At 45.8% G+C, this 18341-nt stretch overlaps 2 protein-coding genes across 5 annotated transcripts in view; one reads left to right on the plus strand and one right to left on the minus strand.

The window, feature by feature from the left end:
* Positions 1–2422, plus strand: part of kpna1 (karyopherin alpha 1 (importin alpha 5)) — a 45960-nt gene extending 43538 nt beyond the window's left edge. For both annotated transcript variants that reach the window (XM_088283381.1, XM_088283382.1), the window contains exon 14: positions 64–2422. In XM_088283381.1, coding sequence (XP_088139507.1) covers positions 64–251 — 188 coding nt within the window. In that variant the 3' untranslated portion in view covers positions 252–2422. The remainder of the gene's footprint in view (positions 1–63) is intronic.
* A 4968-nt stretch (positions 2423–7390) lies between these two features.
* Positions 7391–18341, minus strand: part of fam162a (family with sequence similarity 162 member A) — a 24701-nt gene continuing 13750 nt past the window's right edge. For all 3 annotated transcript variants that reach the window (XM_088283383.1, XM_088283384.1, XM_088283385.1), the window contains exons 4-5: positions 17018–17126; positions 7391–9395 (exon numbers count right to left, since the gene is read on the minus strand). In XM_088283383.1, coding sequence (XP_088139509.1) covers positions 9279–9395; positions 17018–17126 — 226 coding nt within the window. In that variant the 3' untranslated portion in view covers positions 7391–9278. The remainder of the gene's footprint in view (positions 9396–17017; positions 17127–18341) is intronic.

The raw sequence follows: 18341 nt of genomic DNA on the forward strand, positions 1-18341 counted from the left end.
GGCAGCCTTAAAAAGCCTAAAAGGTCAAGTTGGCGCACTTTACTTATGTTTCATGTGCTTCAGGTCTGGACAAGCTGGAGTTCCTGCAGGGCCATGAGAACCAAGACATCTACCAGAAAGCATACGAGCTGATCGAGCGCTACTTCAATGCAGAGGATGAAGATGCATCACTGGTGCCTGCCGTGGACCTGCAGCAGCAGCAATTCCTCTTCCAGCAGTGTGAGGCACCCATGGAAGGCTTTCAGCTATAATTTCAACCTGCTCAGTCCTCCACGACTGGCTAGATCGACCCATCCATCTTCCCTACTCCATTGTGATTATGTCCAATTACTGGAGCGTGGGTTCGCTGTTCTGTGTTAAGCTCACCCTTTCTTCAGCCCTAAAACATATCCTGCAACTTTGGCAAGTGAGCGAGCGAGTGACATTGAACTCACCTTGACACTAGACTGACATTTTGACCTGGACTCAACTGACAAAAGGCACTTAAGACGCCCACCTCCTCTCTCTTTCCGCCTATTGATGGACAAATCAGGAATTTGACTTCATTGCTGAGTGGCAGAGCTTCCATATAACCCTCGTTTGGACAGCCTCTAATTACTCCTGTTGAATGGGTACATTCATTCAGTGCAGTCTTCCCTCATACAAAAAGGCTAGAAAACTGTCCAGTGGGATTTTTATTTTTATTTTATATGTTTATTTTTTTGCCCGCAATCATTTCATTTTCGCTGCACTTTAGCTTTGAGGACTGACGCCTGTTCATTGTGAACAAATTTTACTCTTCAACTGGTTGATGACATGGCGAGTCCCATGACGAAGATTACTTCAAATCACAACCCACGCAACACAAAGGGACTCTGGCATATCATGAACTGGCACGTTAACTACAATCAGACTGAGAATTGGATGCTGTGTTCTACCATAGTACCATAGTTTTCTTCTTTATGACAATGCCAAATATTTAGCTCACAGATCATCTTTGGGAGGGGCTATCTGAATCTTGGTGTGCATAGTTCATGTGGTGCCATAAAGGTTCATAAATCCAGAGAAACTTAGAAAAATACTGGTGATCGACGGAATGTTTACCTCGAAGTTTGCTTCGTTTCTTTGTAAATTTTGATCACATGATCTGTACTAGCGTGTCCGTCAAGTTGGAGGTTATCAGGAGGATATCTGAGGCGTTTAACTAAAAGACTTGTAGAACGAAGCGTGTTTTTCTCTGTATAACCATAATCAGTTGGTTAAGCAGTTGGAGTCGGAGGACTGGCAGCTTCAGGCGAAGGGTGTCGCCCCCTTCTCTGTCGCACCATCTGGCCTGTCTGCCCCTCTCAAGTCTTGTTTCCACCAATGGTAGCTACCCTACTCCACATAAGTCCATTCTCCACAGACAAATCTACTCAACTCTACTCGCTTTTTTTCTGGGAGCTACTCCTTTGTGGGTCCAACTGAAGTAGACTAAAACGTGACAGTTATTTTGGAGCCCAATGATTGGGCTGAGACTATTGTCATCAATGGGTAGCTGCGCAAACCACCACCCCGGGAAAACAGCTGCTCTTAATGACGGTGAGAGGATAAATAATGACTTCCAAGCAGTTAAATACTTGGAATTTTGAGGAGGTGCTAATGTTTTCAACATTTATAGCTGACCAAGATGTGCAAAGGCAGCTGTTGGATCCACAAGGAATGAAAAGGTGTTCCATAGTTTTTGTCAGTGTGCAGTGCACACTAGCTAGAGTCACTGTAACATGACGTCACGAGCGAGATGAGCAGGTAGTGGCAGGAGCAGTGGAGACACACTGGGTTTTTTTTGGGGTGTTGAGCAGAGCAGAGCGGATACCGTCAGTGGAAACAATGCTTTAGAGCACAGGTGTCTAATTCTTTTTTGCATGTTTTCCATCTCTACCGGGTGCAACACTTCTTCGGGGCTTACTGATGAGCTAATCATTTGAATCAGGTGTTTTGCAGCCGGGAGAGATTGAACGCATGCAGGAAAACGGCTCTCCAGAACTGGAGTTTGACACCTATGGGTGCCCAGGTCCACTTTCAACCCTGACTGGTGCCTCCGCTTTGACAGCTACCTACCTTAAAATGTTTTCATCCTCTCAATAGCCAATGTTATAAAAATATAGATAAATGGGTCTTTTCATACTGGTTCAAAATTGGCACAGGTAACAGTGAGATTACACTGTATGTGCAAACTGCTTTGTTTTACACTGCAGATTTCTCTATTGACATGCACAGAGCATCACAGAACACAAGACCTCCAATTGACGGCTTCAGGCATTTACAGAAATGTGCGACATTATGGGAAATCTCTGTAAGAGGAAACTTTCTCTATATGGATGGACCAATGCTATCGTATTGAGTTTGTGCGACTTGTCCCCCTTCTCTTGCCCTTTGCATAAAAAGGAATCTCGTGACCCACTGAGTGCAGCACCTGTCATTTTGATCTGCAAATCCACATCATGACAATCCTTGACAAGAATTACTTAAATTAATTGACTATTTTACATTTCTTTGAAAGACCACAGACATATACACAGTTGAAACCTCCATTAAATGCCTCTTTGAGCAGTTTCGACAATCATTTGGACTGATACAAAATTTCAAATCATGGTCTCGCTGGTTATTTCCTTCACTCAAGCATGGTTTTTGAGTTTCCAGGTGTATTATCATGGTCTGTTTTACACTAGGATCCCTGTATGAAGTAATGAGAGCCTCTCAAAGAACAAACTTGACTTTGCATTTTTGCCAGGATAGGCCTTGTTTTCATTTCATTGTTGATGGTTCTGAAACCAATGCAGACGAACCTTTGAGTAGCACTCAAGAAATGTACCTTGCAGACCTGTCAACCTCGGCCAGTAGCAGCCCTTATAAATGATCAACCAAAAACCTTACAAACACCGCGTTACGCATGTGCACTCGCGACAAATCAGACAGTGTAATATAAATAACGACAATAAGCATAAAAAAGTCATTTATTTCATTTATAAAATACATTAAGTCAACAAAAGCACCTGTGTTCATTGCTTTATTGGTTTAAGTGCTGTTTATTGTAGGCTGACTTTGCAGACTCTATTTGCTCTAAGGAGGGTTTCACTTTTGAGCAACAAACATCACAGTTGAGTTTCATCTGCAATAGAGAAGTCAGTGTATCAGTCCCCATTGTCTGTCTGTATTCTGTGTGGATCTTACTCACATGGCTGAACACTTTCTCACTATCAGCATTGCTGTGAGGAAGGGCGAGAAAAACAGAATAGTTTTTTCATCAGTGGAAACCGATCTTTCCCAAATCCAGTTTTCATTTTTAACAAGGCTGGCCAAAATGTCTCTGACTTGACTGGATGTACTTCTTCACTTGGCTCAGGGAGAAGATGATCAGGAATCAGTTGATAATCTTCCCATTCACCCTTTAAGTCTTCCTGATCTAACTCTGGGGTAAACCTGTCCCCTAACCTAACAATGTGGTCATAGTCCAACTGCTCTCTCTTTCTTGAGTCCAGCACCATCAAGTCACTTAACACAGTGTTGCATAGATTTCCGAGATGACAAATACAGCCAATACTAAACACAGTCTTGTTCTTTTCTTTTATCCTTGACAGAACAGAGTTATTGTTTCCAACCATGGTGTTGAAATTGTGGCTGGCAAACCCCACATTTTCCAAGGAATTTCCTTTCCTTGAAGTAATTCATCAATGACAGTGAATATGGATGCTGCTGTGCCTGATGCCGATTCGGGTAAATCAAGGAGTCTGGTCTTTATGTTGTCCCCATCAAAGAAGTGAGCCAACGTTGCCAACAAAGTCGCTTTTTGTTGGTGGGTCCGTTGCTTTCATCGATCATGAGGGTAAATGGGTTGTTTCTGCAGTGCTTGATGACATCGTGTGTATAGCCGGGTGCAAGGCTCTCCTTTACAATCATCGTCGCTTTGGTCCTCCGACAAGCAAACTCATGCAAAAATACAGACCATAATATTTAAATAAATAATAACATCCTTAATCATGTTATTAACATTAGCACTGTTGTCAATTATTATTTTTCTGAAGAAAATCTACATCTGGCACCAGAGTTTGCAATTATATTTTTACAATGAAACAGAAAATTGTGTCAGGAACTCCAGAGTCATATTTATATAAGCAGGAAATGTTCAAATTAATTAGGAAACAGAATTTTTCAAGGAAGTTACAGTTACCATGGTGCAATAAATGCAAATGTATTAAACACGTGTTTATACTAATAATAAAAAAAAATTAGCTGTCTGTGAATCCGGGAACATAACTTTCACCACTTAGTAGCTTTGTGGGATGACACTGGATTGGCGGTAGAGACGAAGTGCTTTGTCAACGGGTTGTGTGTTTTGCTTCTCGCCACATTCTCCACGTGTCCGGCAGTTTTAAAATGGCTCTTCACATCGTAGAATCCACTCGCAGCAACTTTCATGTCTCTTCCAAGGAACACGGAACGAAAATTTAGGCCCTTTTGTTGAGGTTTTAATCCATCCAGCATATTCACCTTGCAGTGACTCCCATTCCTTTTGGTGTCGTGATGCTTGAATTTTTCGTTTCTTATTTAGCGGTTCTCCCATATTTGCTTGCTTTGACGGTTTTTACTGAATGTTTCTTCGATTGCAACACTAACACAAGCGGAAATGCAGACGGATAACGGCGCATGCTTATGTCATGCTTTATCAAAAATACCGAGCTTTCGCACATGTGGACATTCCACCCACAGGAAGTGAAGGCTCAACAGCTTCCTGTCTTCTCAAAAGCCTTTATTTATTTTTTTGGCGGGTTGGGGACAAGATCTTTGAGAGCGTGTGTGGCGATGCAGCCATCCAAGAGACGAACGAAATGGTCTTAACGAGATCGGTCTACGTAAACGTTTTTTGTTTTGTTTTTTTTAATTACAATTTTTTTTTGCCCGTACAAAAGTCGGTATACGGCGTACATGATTTGAAATGATAAAAAAACGTTCAAAATACGGGGAAAACGTATACGTTGACAGGTCTGACCTTGTCAATTTGAAATATCATTCCTATTGGGAAATAATGTGAAAATGCCGTGGAGAAATCAATGTATTCAAGTTAGGTGGCCTTGGGTAAGTGGCAACATGGCCACCGGTGACTTCATAAGCAGCATTGTTAGTCCATTCATCACAAGTCTGTGGCTGGATCTCACCTGGCATTCTAGCATTTGATTGCATTATCAGTCTTTGCATTCCAGCGAACTGAATACAGTAATACCCCGCTACTTCGCGGTTCACCTTTCGCGGGTTCAGTGCTTCGCGGGTCTAAAAAATATTCGGGGGCATTGTAGTTTTGCCGAGGGGGCGCTGGAGCGGTTAGATGGCCGGCGTGCGCCGAAGAAGAGCGTGGGCGAAGAGGAGAGTGGACGAAGAAGAGCACGTTCCCCCGGGCACGATCCGGGGCGACGTTTCGCGCGGTTCGGACCGTATGAGAGCTTCGGAGGAGGCCGGCCGGCGTGCGTGACAGTTACGCCGAATAGGAGCACCTTCCCCGGGCACGGGCGGTTCCAAGCGGCCCCTAAGTTTAACCGAATGGAAGCTCCGGAGGAGGAGGGCATGCTCGCGTCACAGTAAGCCGAAGAGGACCACCTTCCCCGGGCACGGGCGGTTCCAAGCGGCCCCTAAGTTTAACCGAATGGAAGCTCCGGGGGAGGAGGGCGGGCGTGTGTCACAGTTAAGCCGAATAGGAGCACCTTCCCCGGACACGTGCGGGGCGAAATGAAACCGAGTTCAACCGAACGGAGACACGCTTCGGGGGAGCAGGTCCGGCGTGCGTGACAATTAAGCCGGAGAGGAGCACCTCTTTCCGCCCGGGCACGAGCGCAGCGCGAGGCTGTCAGTTATGAATGAATAAATGAAGAATGCCACCTTTCATTTCACAGGGCACACCGGACGGCGTACCAGCAGGTAAAAGTCAAAGTAATTAAATAAATACAAAAAGAAGTAATTGAATAAATACAAAAATAATGGCTGGGGAATAAAAAAATAAGTTTTAATAATAATTTTTTTTTTGTTATAACATGAATTTCATTCTCTCTCTCTCTACCCGTATATATATATATATATATATATATATATCTTTTTTTTTTTTTTAAGCATTTTTGAAGGTGCGCCGCTACTTCGCGGATTTTCAATTTTTGCGGGTGGTCTCGGTCCCCATTAACCGCGATAACCGGGGTATTACTGTACTTGTATACAAAGTCAATTTTACATCCCTTACCACTCTTTTCAAGACACTCTCTTTTCACTCCCATCATAAACAAATTATCTATAAGTCATAAGCTCCGGTTTGTGTTTTGTCTTTTTTTAATGCGTTTACACTGGTTTGCACATTTAAAGGTTGGCAAAATTTTCCATCTAGGTTTCTGACATAGCCACCATACGTAACCTGGATATTTGTGCATAACCACCGAAGAGGCATGACTGTAAAATCTGAGGGTGGCCTTAATTTTTTGATGAATGAGTTTTCATGAGACATAAATTTCATTGAGATTCATTTGGAAAATGTCATACTTGAAGTGTGAAATTAACTTGACTTGGTGAATCTGGAAGTTATACTAATCATCACTAGTGATGTATGCGCGGCTTATCTGCAGGATATTTTGAAGGTGAGGTATAAATGGGGAATGCACTCATTTCAGGGTCACTCCACCCAGAGTGCCTACATTTCATGACAGTGTAAGTGACACATGTAAATGAATCATCCAGTCAGGATAGTCCATTTTTCAACAAAAAGCTAAATTTATGCATCCTTTTTTTTCAGGAAAATGATATTAGCTTGCTATTTCTATTTTATCAATTTGTTCTGGAGAAATCAATACAAAACTAAGGCGTTTACAAAGACCTCCTGGTAATGAGCATTATGGCCACACCCCCTTCCCCTCCCTCCATGTATGTCTTGGTGGGAACCACGGGTCACAATTTGTCCATTCAAAGTCATTGTAAATGTGTTGCTAATAATGTCAAAATAACGGTTGTCTCCCAAGCAGCTGCTATCCGACACCGCTTGCAGCCGCAAGCTTCGGCATGAGAGTGGAGAGTGACAGGGCGTAGATTTTAGATAAAGGCCTCATCAAACACTGGGGCGTCTTCTGGAAATGTGTGCATTGTGATGCGGTATGTGCTTAAAATCAGGGCCGCTTTGGGAGCATTAATGTTCAGCGAACAAAAAGACCGACTCAACAGCTGAGTGTGGCTGCATTGGAACGTATCATTTCGGCTGTTATGTTCCAAATTGGACGGCATGTTGTAGTAGGGCTGGGCGATATGACCTCAAATCAATATTGCGATAAATTTAGCAATTTTACCCGATAGCAATAAATGCACGATAAATTCCCCACGAGGACCAAAATCAAAATAAATGCAGGAAATGGATATTAACTGCTTTTTTATTGACCAACTGGTACAGATTACTTCCAATTAAAAATAAAAGTACAAAAATCATTTGTATAAACATTCCAAATAGCTTGCTTTGCATGACTTGAACAATGTCAAAGCCCTAGATTTGTGTGGTCTCTTGTAAACAATATAAATAATGCCAAATAAAAAAATGCTAAATACAATGAAAAAAATGTCAATGCAAGCCAAATAAACAGGTGTGCATCATCGGGAAAATGTGCCGTCTCGAGTACTCTGGTGCGCAGTCACCACTTGTCGTCTATGTCATGCACAGTCAGGCTCAAACAGGGATCCATGTTGCAACTCGACCACAAGTCGATGTGGATGCAAAATGCTTGACAAGTCTAAGCTTCCGTCCCGATGTTGTCCATATCGCGAAGTGCGGTTTGCGACAAAAAAATTCTTACCAAAATTTTGTCAGCTACTTTTAAGAGGTGTTTAAATCCCGTGCGCTCCACTGTAGCCAGAGGAGCTATATTTTTAGCTATGTGCTAGGCTATCGTGTCCACCTCTGAGACGTTCTCTCTTAGGGTGACGCCTCCGTGATGGGCTGTTGTCACTTGTCGAACCTTGCTTCACACATTTCCAAACGACAGATGTCGAATTTCTTTTTGGGACAAGGGCAACAGGAACAACTTCAACTAACGTTACTTCGTCTTCAGTCGTGTCAGCTGCTTCTGGATTTGAATCGCCAGCTAGACCGCGTCTTCTGTTTTCTTTCTTGTTCAGATGGGTGGAGTCACGTGACTAGACGCGCTGTAACCATCTTAAAGGGGCATGAACATTGCCACAGACAGAATAGACTTCTTTTCTTTTTTTTTTTTAAACAAACTTTACCGACTTGGGCAAAATGATGTCGGTCATAGTAATAAATTTCGGTCATGGTAAATTTTCGGTTTATCGCCCAGCCCTATGTTGTAGGTAGAAAAACTGGGGCCAATCCTCATCCAAATAAATGTGCATGTCTACTCATTCCCACTTTAGTCTCTATAAATATCCCGTCTGGTGTTTTTATGCTGTGCACCACCCCTGTTCAGCATAGAAGCAGTGTGATGCGTCCTAACAGCATAATCTATGTACCTCAGCTCACTTCCACAGTTCCTCATCCTCATGAATCAGCCACGGAGAGGTTAATCATTTTGATATGCTGGAGTAGTCATAGGTGTCCACATGAATTTTGGAACAAATTAATCACAGTTTTTGGACGTTACAAGCAATGAAAGTACAATGATTTCCAATGGGAAGTTTGTAATCGGTCCGTTCAATGACTCAGAGCAAAACATAAAAAGAGGGGCCGTGGCCATATTCCTCATTAAAAGTAGGTGTTTTCAAGTCGTCACTTATTTCCCAATTTCCCCAAAATGAACGGATAAAAAAAATATAATTTTAATGTATTTCAGTTTCTTGATCATAAAAATATATTAACTAAGCTTGTTTGTGAAAAATGGGTGAGCTTGGCTGGCCAGATCCTTGAAATCACGACAGTCTTTTAGAGGGGGGAATTTTAGTAATGATGTAATTTTTACATGAAAACCTAATATATAAGTGCTAATGTTAACATCAATCAAATTAAGGCCAAAAACCTTTTATGTAAATGGGAGAAACAGTGAAGAAGAGCACCTTTCCTGAATTAAGCACACGGGTGAATATGCTCTTACATCATTAAAATTTAACACCAGAGATCATACAACTTCTGTTGCTGAGCCGAAAATCAGCAATTGCAGTTGCAGTCCACTTGCTGCAAATTTTAATACGAACAGAAGATGCTCTTCGACAATAGGCGCTCCAGTAGACTCATAGGCCTCCACTTTGTATGTGTGGGGGTCGAATAATTCTCATGCACCCATGTTCTGCCTGAGTCACTGAGCCTTGTCTGGCAAGGCGACGTCGTCTTGCTGTTCTCTCTGTCGTTCCTCCCTCCATTTGGCCTTCCTTTCCATGTTCTGACCAGTCAAGGACTCATTTCTGCCAGCGGCCTGAAATGAATGAAAGACTTTATAGTACAATATAGTGGAAGCGTCAAGATCCAACACTTTAACCCTCCTCATCCTTCCTTGATCAATAATGAAATCACTCAATAATGTAAAACGCTCGTGTGAGAAGCTACACTTGGGCTTCATTCCTTCTCATCAAACAGTTGACTCAAATGTATGTTGGCAGAAACAGACGATCCAAATCAAAGATCTTTATTCACAAAGATCTGTCCAACATTGACAGTCTTGGCAATCTAACAAGAAGACGAAAACTTACAAAAACAGACAGGCTGACGAGCATGTGGCAGCGAGCAAGTCTGAAGCTGGTGCCACGAGGTAACAAAGTTACATCTTCAGTCCTTGCCAAAGATGAGGCTAAGATGCAGGACAGCAGTTGGAGCCTTTTATTATTTTAAATGTATATAAATCAATATTATTGGCACAGCCGTTACCCGGAAGAAGAGAAGGTCAAACTGTCATCTGGGAGTCGTAATCCTCTTGTTTGTTGCACAGAAGCAACGTCATCAAGCAGAAGCTAATAAAAAAGAGCCACCAAATGACATCACTCCTAAGATGAGTGGCTTTGGCTGAAACGGCTCACCTGCTCTTGACATTTAACTCAGCGCAAAACGCAATGCAAGATAAAAACTGCTTTCCTCCTTTGGATCATATCTATGAAAAAAATATATACAGGATATGAAAAAAAAAAAAAAATAAAATATGACACCGTCCACTTGAGAAGTGCTATTTGGAAAACAAGACATCCAAACTTTATCATCACGGCACTGCATTTATGCTTGATTCCAACTTTAGAAGCAATATGCATTGCACTTAATGTAATTAAGTCGCTGGACTATTAAAACTGAAAATTTGTTGATTTTTTTACTACATAATACTTGCCATGGTCTTTTTTTTTTTTTTTAATTATTATTATTTTTAAATAAAAACTAATGCTAAACTTAACAAAATCTAAACAAAAACTGTTTATGAAAAAACTAAAAACAAAGCTGCCCTTAATACTAATAACTAAAAACAAAACGAAAAAAAACATAAATAATTAAAATTACAATTACCATATTTGCACGACCATAGGGCGCGTCTAAAAGTTCCAAATTTTCTCCAAAATGGACAGAGCTCCTTATGTGTGGACCGAGTTCTAAATATCTGCACATGTTGTGTGACGTTCATGAACACTCTGCTGGACTGACTGAGAGCATGACACAGTGTGTTAGCACCCTCTGTTGGTGAAGGTTTGACAAAGACATAGATTAGGGAAGGAATGTAAACCAGTAATTCGAGAGCGTTTCCTTTAAACTCAGCTCCTTCACCACGACAGACCAATACAGCGTCCACATCACAGCAGACACTGCACCTATCTGCCTGCCGATCTCACGCTCCATCCTCTCCTCACTCGTGAACAAGATCCCGAGATACTTGAACTCCTCCACTTGGAGTAGGATCTCTTGCCCCTGGAGAGGGCACTCCACCCATTTCCGACTGGGAACCATGGTCTTAGATTTGGAGGTGCTGATCTTCATCACAACCGCTTCCACACTCGGCTGCAAAGCACTCCAGTGAGAGTTGGAGATCATGAACTGAGTAAACCAACAGTACCAAATCATCTGCAAAAAGCAGAAATGCAATACTGAGGCCACCAAACTGGACCCCCTCATTTCCTTGGCTGCGGCTAGAAATTCAGTCCATAAAAGTTATCAACAGATTCGGCGACAAAAGGCACCCTTGGCGGAGTCCAACCTTCAATGAAATCGAATTTGACTTACTGCTGATAATGCGCACCAAAATCTGACATCGGTGGTACAGGAACCGAACATTTGTATTAGTGGGCTCGGTAATCCATACTCCCGAAGCACACCCCACAGATCTCCCTGACGGACACAGTCGGACGCCTTCTCCAGGTCCACAAAACACATGTAGACAGGATGGGCGACCTCCCATGCACCCTCAAGGACCCTGCCGCGAGTGTCGAGCTGGTCCATTGTTCTGCGGCCGAGACGAAAATTACACTCCTCCTCCTGTACCTGCGATTTGCACTCCCAATGGACCTTCCTCTCCAGCATCCTTCAACCACAATGATAGGTGAGTCGACCTCGGACTCTTCAGGCTCTGCTTCCTCAATGGAAGCCGTGCCGGTGGAATTGAGGAAGTCTTTGAGGTATTTTCCCCCCCGACTCACGTCCTGAGTCAAGGTCAGCAGCACCCTGTCTCCACTATAAACAATGTCAATGGTGCACTGCTTCCCTCTCCTCGCTGGATGGTGAACCAGAATTTCCTCAAAGCCGTCTGGAAGTCCTTTTCTATGGCCTCACCAAACTCCTCCCCCGTGCGAGTTTTTGCTTCAGCAACCGCCAAAGCTGCATTCCGCTTGGCCAGCTGGTACCAGTCAGCTGGAGTCCCACAGGCTAAAAAGGCCCAATAGGACTCTTTCTTCAGCCTGACAGCATCACTTAGAATAGAATAGAATAGAATAGAAATCCCTTTATTGTCATTGTACTCAAGTGTGCAACGAGATTAGAGGGCTCCCCTCTCCAGTGCAATACAACAATAATACAGACAATATATAAATTAGATAAATAAATAAGACAGTGCAATGGAATTCAGTACTGATTTGCAAGGTTAGGGTGGTCTCTTGTGTGTGTGAGAGTTCAGTATGGAGATGGCTCTCGGAAAGAAACTGTTTCTCAGTCTATTGGTCCTTGATTTGATGCATCTGTAGCGCCTGCCAGAGGGCAACAGGTCGAACAGGTGTGAGTTTGGGTGGGTATTGTCTTTGACGATGTTGAGAGCCCTTCTGAGGCACCGGGCGGTGTAGATGTCCGACAGCGAGGGGAGAGGGCAGCCAATAATCCTTTGCGCTGTTTTGACTGTCCTCTGGAGCCTCACTCTGTCCGCCTCAGTGCAGCCGCTGTACCAGGTGGAGACACAGTACGTCAGCAGGCTCTCGATGGACGAGTGGTAGAAGGCCAGCAGCAGCTTCCTGTCCAGGTTGAATTTCCTGAGGACTCTCAGGAAGTGCAGACGTTGGCGGACCTTCTTTACCACTGCTGTGGTGTTGTGAGTCCAAGAAAGGTCATCGGAGATCTGTACTCCCAGGAACTTGAACGTGTGGTCCCTCTCCACACACACGCCTTCGATGCAGAGGGGGGGCGGCAGCGTCTTGTTCCTCCTGAAGTCGACGACAATCTCCTTTGTTTTAGCAGAGTTAAGGTGCAGTCTGTTGTCCTTGCACCAAGTTGTCAGTCTCTTTACCTCCTCTCTGTAGGCTGTCTCATCACCTTCCGAGATCAGACCGACCACTGTCGTGTCGTCAGCAAACTTGACGATGGTGTTGTTGCCGTGGGCCGGGCTGCAGTCGTAGGTGTAGAGGGCGTACAGGAGAGGGCTCAGCACGCATCCTTGGGGGGAACCGGTGCTCAGCATGAGGGTGGAGGACGTGTAGGGGCCGAGCAACACAGTCTGGGGTCTGTTGGTCAGAAAGTCCTTAATCCAGATGCGTGTGAGGGCAGGGAGGCCGAGAGTGTCCAGTTTGGCGACGAGGATGTCTGGGATGATCGTGTTGAATGCCGAGCTGTAGTCCACAAAGAGCATCCTTGCATAGCTCCGCTGTTGTTCCAGGTGGTCCAGTACAACATGCAGAGCAGTGTCGATGGCGTCCTCAGTGGATCTGTTAGCCCGGTATGCAAACTGGTAGGGGTCCAGAGTGGGAGGAAGGCAGTCCCTGATGTGCTGGAGAACCAGCCTCTCGAAGCACTTCATAATGACTGGTGTGAGAGCAACAGGACGGTAGTCATTCAGGTGGACGGCTGGTGACTTTTTGGGGACAGGAATAATGGTGGAAGTTTTCAAGCAGGAGGGGATGACTGCCTGAGCCAGGGAGCGGTTGAAGATCCTGCAGAAAACATGTGACAGTTGGTGGGCACATGCTCTGAGGACCTTGCCTGGTATTCCGTCGGGTCCAGTAGCTTTCCTGGGGTTGACCGCCAGGAGCGCGCGCCTCACATCGTGTTCCTCTACGATGAGTGGGGGGGAGTTAGCACTGGTGTCCACCAGCAGGTTCGGGGATTGCCACCTTACGGCCACAGCTCCAATCGGCTGCCTCGACAAGGGAGGCACGGAACATGGTCCACTTGAGCTCAATGTCCCAGGCCTCCCATGGGACATGGTCAAAGCTCTTTCTGACATGGGATCCAGCCAGACGTTCCCTGCAAAACCTCAACGCATTTGGGTCTTCCGGGTCGGACCGGCATCTTCCACTACCATCAGAGCCAACACACCACCAGGTGGTGATCAGTTGACAGCTCCGCACCACTCTTCACTCGAGCATCCAAAACATGCGGCTGCAAATCCACTGAAATGACTACAAAGTCGATCATTGAACTGCGGCGTCCTGGTGCCAAGTGCGTATGTGGACAACTTTATGTTTGAACATGAATCAGATTCAGAAATCCCTTTATTGTCATTGTACTCAAGTGTGCAACGAGATTAGAGAGCTCCCCTCTCCAGTGCAATACAACAATAATTCAGATAAATATATAAATTAGATAAATAAGAGAATAGTTAGTGCAATGGAAAATAATACTGAATAGGATATATAAAAACACATCACGTTGCTGTTGTGCAAGGTAAGGGTGGTCGTGTGTGTGTGTGAGAGTTTAGAATGGAGATGGCTCTTGGAAAGAAACTGTTTCTCAGTCTATTGGTCCTTGATTTGATGCACCTGTAGCGCCTGCCAGAGGGCATCAGGGCGAACAGGTGTGAGTTTGGGTGGGTATTGTCTTTGACGATGTTGAGAGCCCTTCTGAGGCACCGGGCGGTGTAGATGTCCGACAGTGAGGGAAGAGGGCAGCCAATAATCCTTTGCGCTGTTTTGACTGTCCTCTGGAGCCTCACTCTGTCCGCCTCAGTGCAGCTGCTGTACCAGGTGGAGACACAGTACGTCGGCAGGCTCTCGATGGACGAGTGGTAGAAGGCCAGCAGCAGCTTCCTGTCCTGGTTGAATTTCCTGAGGACTCTCAGGAAGTGCAGATGCTGGTGGACCTTCTTTACCACTGCTGTGTTGTTGTGTGTCCAAGAAAGGTCATGGGAGATCTGTACTCCCAGGAACTTGAACGTGTGGCCCCTCTCCACACACACGCCTTCGATGCAGAGGGGGGGCGGCACCGTCTTGTTCCTCCTTAAGTCGATGACGATCTCCTTTGTTTTTGCAATGTTGAGTTGCAGTCTGTTGTCCTCGCACCAAGCCGTCAGTCTCTGGACCTCCTCTCTGTAGGCTGTCTCGTCACCTTCCGAGATCAGACCGACCACTGTCGTGTCGTCAGCAAACTTGACGATGGTGTTGTTACCGTGGGCCGGGCTGCAGTCGTAGGTGTAGAGGGCGAATAGGAGAGGGCTCAGCACGCATCCTTGAGGGGAACCGGTTCTCAGCGTACGGGTGGAGGACGTGTAGGGGCCGAGCAACACAGTCTGGGGTCTGTTGGTCAGAAAGTCCTTAATCCAGATGCGTGTGAGGGCAGGGAGGCCGAGAATGTCCAGTTTGGCGACGAGGATGTCCGGGATGATTGTGTTGAATGCCGAGCTGTAGTCCACAAAGAGCATCCTTGCATCGCTCTGCTGTTGTTCCAGGTGGCCCAGCACAACAAGCTGAGCAGTGTCGATGGCGTCCTCAGTGGATCTGTCCCGGTATGCAAACTGGTAGGGGTCCAGAGTGGGAGGAAGGCAGTCCCTGATGTGCTGGAGAACCAGCCTCTCGAAGCACTTCATGATGACTGGTGTGAGAGCAACAGGACGGTAGTCATTCAGGAGGATGGCGGGTGACTTTTTGGGGACAGGAATAATGGTGGAAGTTTTCTGAGGACCTTGCCTGGTATTCCGTCGGGACCAGTAGCTTTCCTGGGGTTAATAGCCAGGAGCGCGCGCCTCACATCGTGTTCCTCTACGGTGAGTGGGGGGGAGTTGAGGCATGAAGTGCGGGGGTGTGACGGTTGGGGCGAGTCAAAGCGAGCGAAGAAGCAATTAAGCTCCTCTGCCAGCGATGCACTCGAGTCTACAGAGGTCGTGCTGCTGCCTCGGAAGTTGGTGATGCTCCGTAGACCCTGCCTCACCTACCGTGGTCTGATGCTGGCAAGGTGGCCCTCCAGCCTCCTCTTGTAGTTTGCCTTGGCTAGCTTGATGCCTTTGCTCAGGTCAGCACGAGCCACCTTGTACTGGGCTTTGTCGCCTGACCTGAAAGCAGCGTCACGGGCCTTGAGGAGAGAGCGGACCTGGCTGGACATCCAGGGCTTCGCATTAGGGAACTCTGGGAGTACAGTCTTTAAATTGGCCTTATTAAAGTCCCCCGCTACTATGTGAACGCCATCAGGGTGGGACCGCTGATGTTTATTGATGACGCACGCGAGTAGCGAGAGCGCCGTGCTAGTGCTAGCGTCGGGAGGGATGTAAACAGCTGTGACGATCACTACCGTTAGCTCCCTCGGGAGAAAATAAGGCCGGCATTTAACGGACATGAACTCGATGTCGGGGGAAGAGTGCTTCTCAACGATCGTGCTATCGCCGCACCAGTTCTCATGCACGTAAACACAGAGCCCCCGCCCCTTCTCTTACCGGTGTCCCTCGTCCGATCCGCGCGATGTAGCGAGCGCCCAGCCAGCTGGATGCTAGCGTCGGGGACATTGGCGTGCAGCCAGGATTCCGTGATGACGATCACACTGCTGTCTCGCACATAGCGGTTTCCCAGGATTTGTAATCCCAGATCGTCGATTTTGTGGACCACGGATCTGGCGTTGGTAAGGTAGAGACTCGGCAGTGGTTGCCTGTGGGGCTGCCGTCGCAGCCGTAGCAAGACACCGGACCTGCAGCCCCGCTTCTGCTTCCTCTCTCTGCGTCGCCTGCGCCGCCTCCCGGTCCCGATGACAAGCCACGGTGAGCCGGGCGGCCTTGCCAGTTCGTCCGGAATTTTGCGATCATCGCAAAATTCCTCTGTGATGGTTATTTCGCATCGATATCCAATGTTCACGATGTCCTGGCGGGTATATCGATACTGTGCCCCAGTTGGTGCCAATAAGATCAAGCAAACACAAATAAAAAGCAATAAGGGGCACTGGGAGGGAGAGCCGTCTATGCGCGCCGCCATCTTGGAAAAAAAAAAATGGTGTTTGTTATGGGCAGTCCATGACGAGCACAGAAGTCCAATAAAAGAACCGCACTTGGGTTCAAATTGGGGGGGGCCGTTCCTCAAAATCACGCCCTTCCAGGTCTCACTGTCATTACCCACGTGAGCACTAAAGTCCCCCTGCAGAACGAGTGATTCCCCAGGGGGAACGCTCTCCAGCACACCCTCCAAGGACTCAAAAAAGCGTGAGTGCTCTGAACTGCTATTTGGTGCATAAGCACAAACAACAGTCTCGACCAAAGTGGAGGGAGTCTACTCTCACCCGCAAATGAGACTCCGCCCTTTAATACGATTCATCCAATGGCCGTGACTATACGGTAATTATAAAATTACATAACTCTGCCTCTCACTCGCACACACTCATACACAAAAATAATACAATAAAACAGTTGCACAATAAGAGAAGCTAATGATAAAAACAAACAAACAAAGCACTCACTCGCTTGCCAAGCAGTACCATCAACAAGCAGCCGCCGATTGTGGCTGCCATCATCACGTAGCAGGCTTTCACTCGCACTTTGTTTCTGGCAGCGTCGAGCGTTTCATACCTGTTGCACGGACACACAAAATGCAAAACTTTTGTCACAAACCATATTTTTCAGACAATAAGTCTACGTTTTTTGTAATTTGGCTGATACTGCGACTTTTACTAAGGTGTGACATTTGTTTTTGTCTTATTTATCCATCCATCCATTATCTGCCACGACCGGTCGTGTCGCGGAGTCAGCAGCTTGAGCAGAGAAGCCCGGACTTCGAGCCCCACAGCCATGTGTTCCCAGGGCAGCAGAGATATTTGGTCTCTCCAGTGTGTCCTGGGTCGTCCTCGGGACATCGTGCCAGTAAAACATGTCAGCAACACCACACCAGGGAGGCATCCAGGGAGCATCCTCATCAGATCCCCGAACCACCTTAATCTTAACGTCCACGCTAGTGCTGGTGGTCCTGGCGTCGACTGTTGGCTGTCTCAGCTCGCAACGCATGTGAGGGGACCACGGAGCAGTGTTGTTTTTGGCAGGCATTTTAGATTTAGTCTTATTTTTAGTCATTTGGACGAAAATGCTTATTAGTTTTCGTCAGATTTAGTCACTCCTATTCTTGATAGTTTTAGTCGACGAAAACTCGAAAAGGTTTTAGTCGTTTTGAGTTGACGGAAACACAAAAAAAAAAAGGTTTTAGCCTAGTTTTTATAAATTTATTAGACCAAAACTCAAAAAGGTTTTAGTCCGTTTTAGTTAAAAATAGGCGTAAAAAGTTTCCACCCAATAGCAAAGACTTTCTGATGACTATTAAGGATTAGGCATTAGAAACAGTTAACATAACAGTGGAATAATATGGAATCATTGCTCCCAAATAAGACGAGAACCAAAACAACTGTTGTGGCTTTATTTCACTTAACCCAAAATAAAATAAAAATGTTTTAACAACATAGACTTGTAGTCGACTTGTTTTATTTATGTATTTATCTATAAATATAATAATGTATATATATACACACATTATATATATATATACAGTGAAACCCCGCTACTTTGCGGTTCACCTTTCGCGGGTTCAGTGCTTCGCGGGTCTAAAAAATATTCGGGGGCATTGTAGTTTTGCCGAGCGGGGGCGCTGGAGCGGTTAGACGGCCGGCGTGCGCCGAAGAGGAGACTGGACGAAGAGGAGAGCGGACGAAGAAGAGCACGTTCCCCCGGACACGATTGGTGGCGACGTTTCGCGCGGTTCGGACCAGAGCTCCGGCCGGCGTGCGTGGCAGTTAAGCC

Source organism: Idiotropiscis lumnitzeri, chromosome 19 (genome assembly GCF_059441095.1).
Source record: "Idiotropiscis lumnitzeri isolate Australia: NSW breed Sydney's pygmy pipehorse chromosome 19, RoL_Ilum_1.0, whole genome shotgun sequence".
Lineage (NCBI taxonomy): Eukaryota > Metazoa > Chordata > Actinopteri > Syngnathiformes > Syngnathidae > Idiotropiscis > Idiotropiscis lumnitzeri.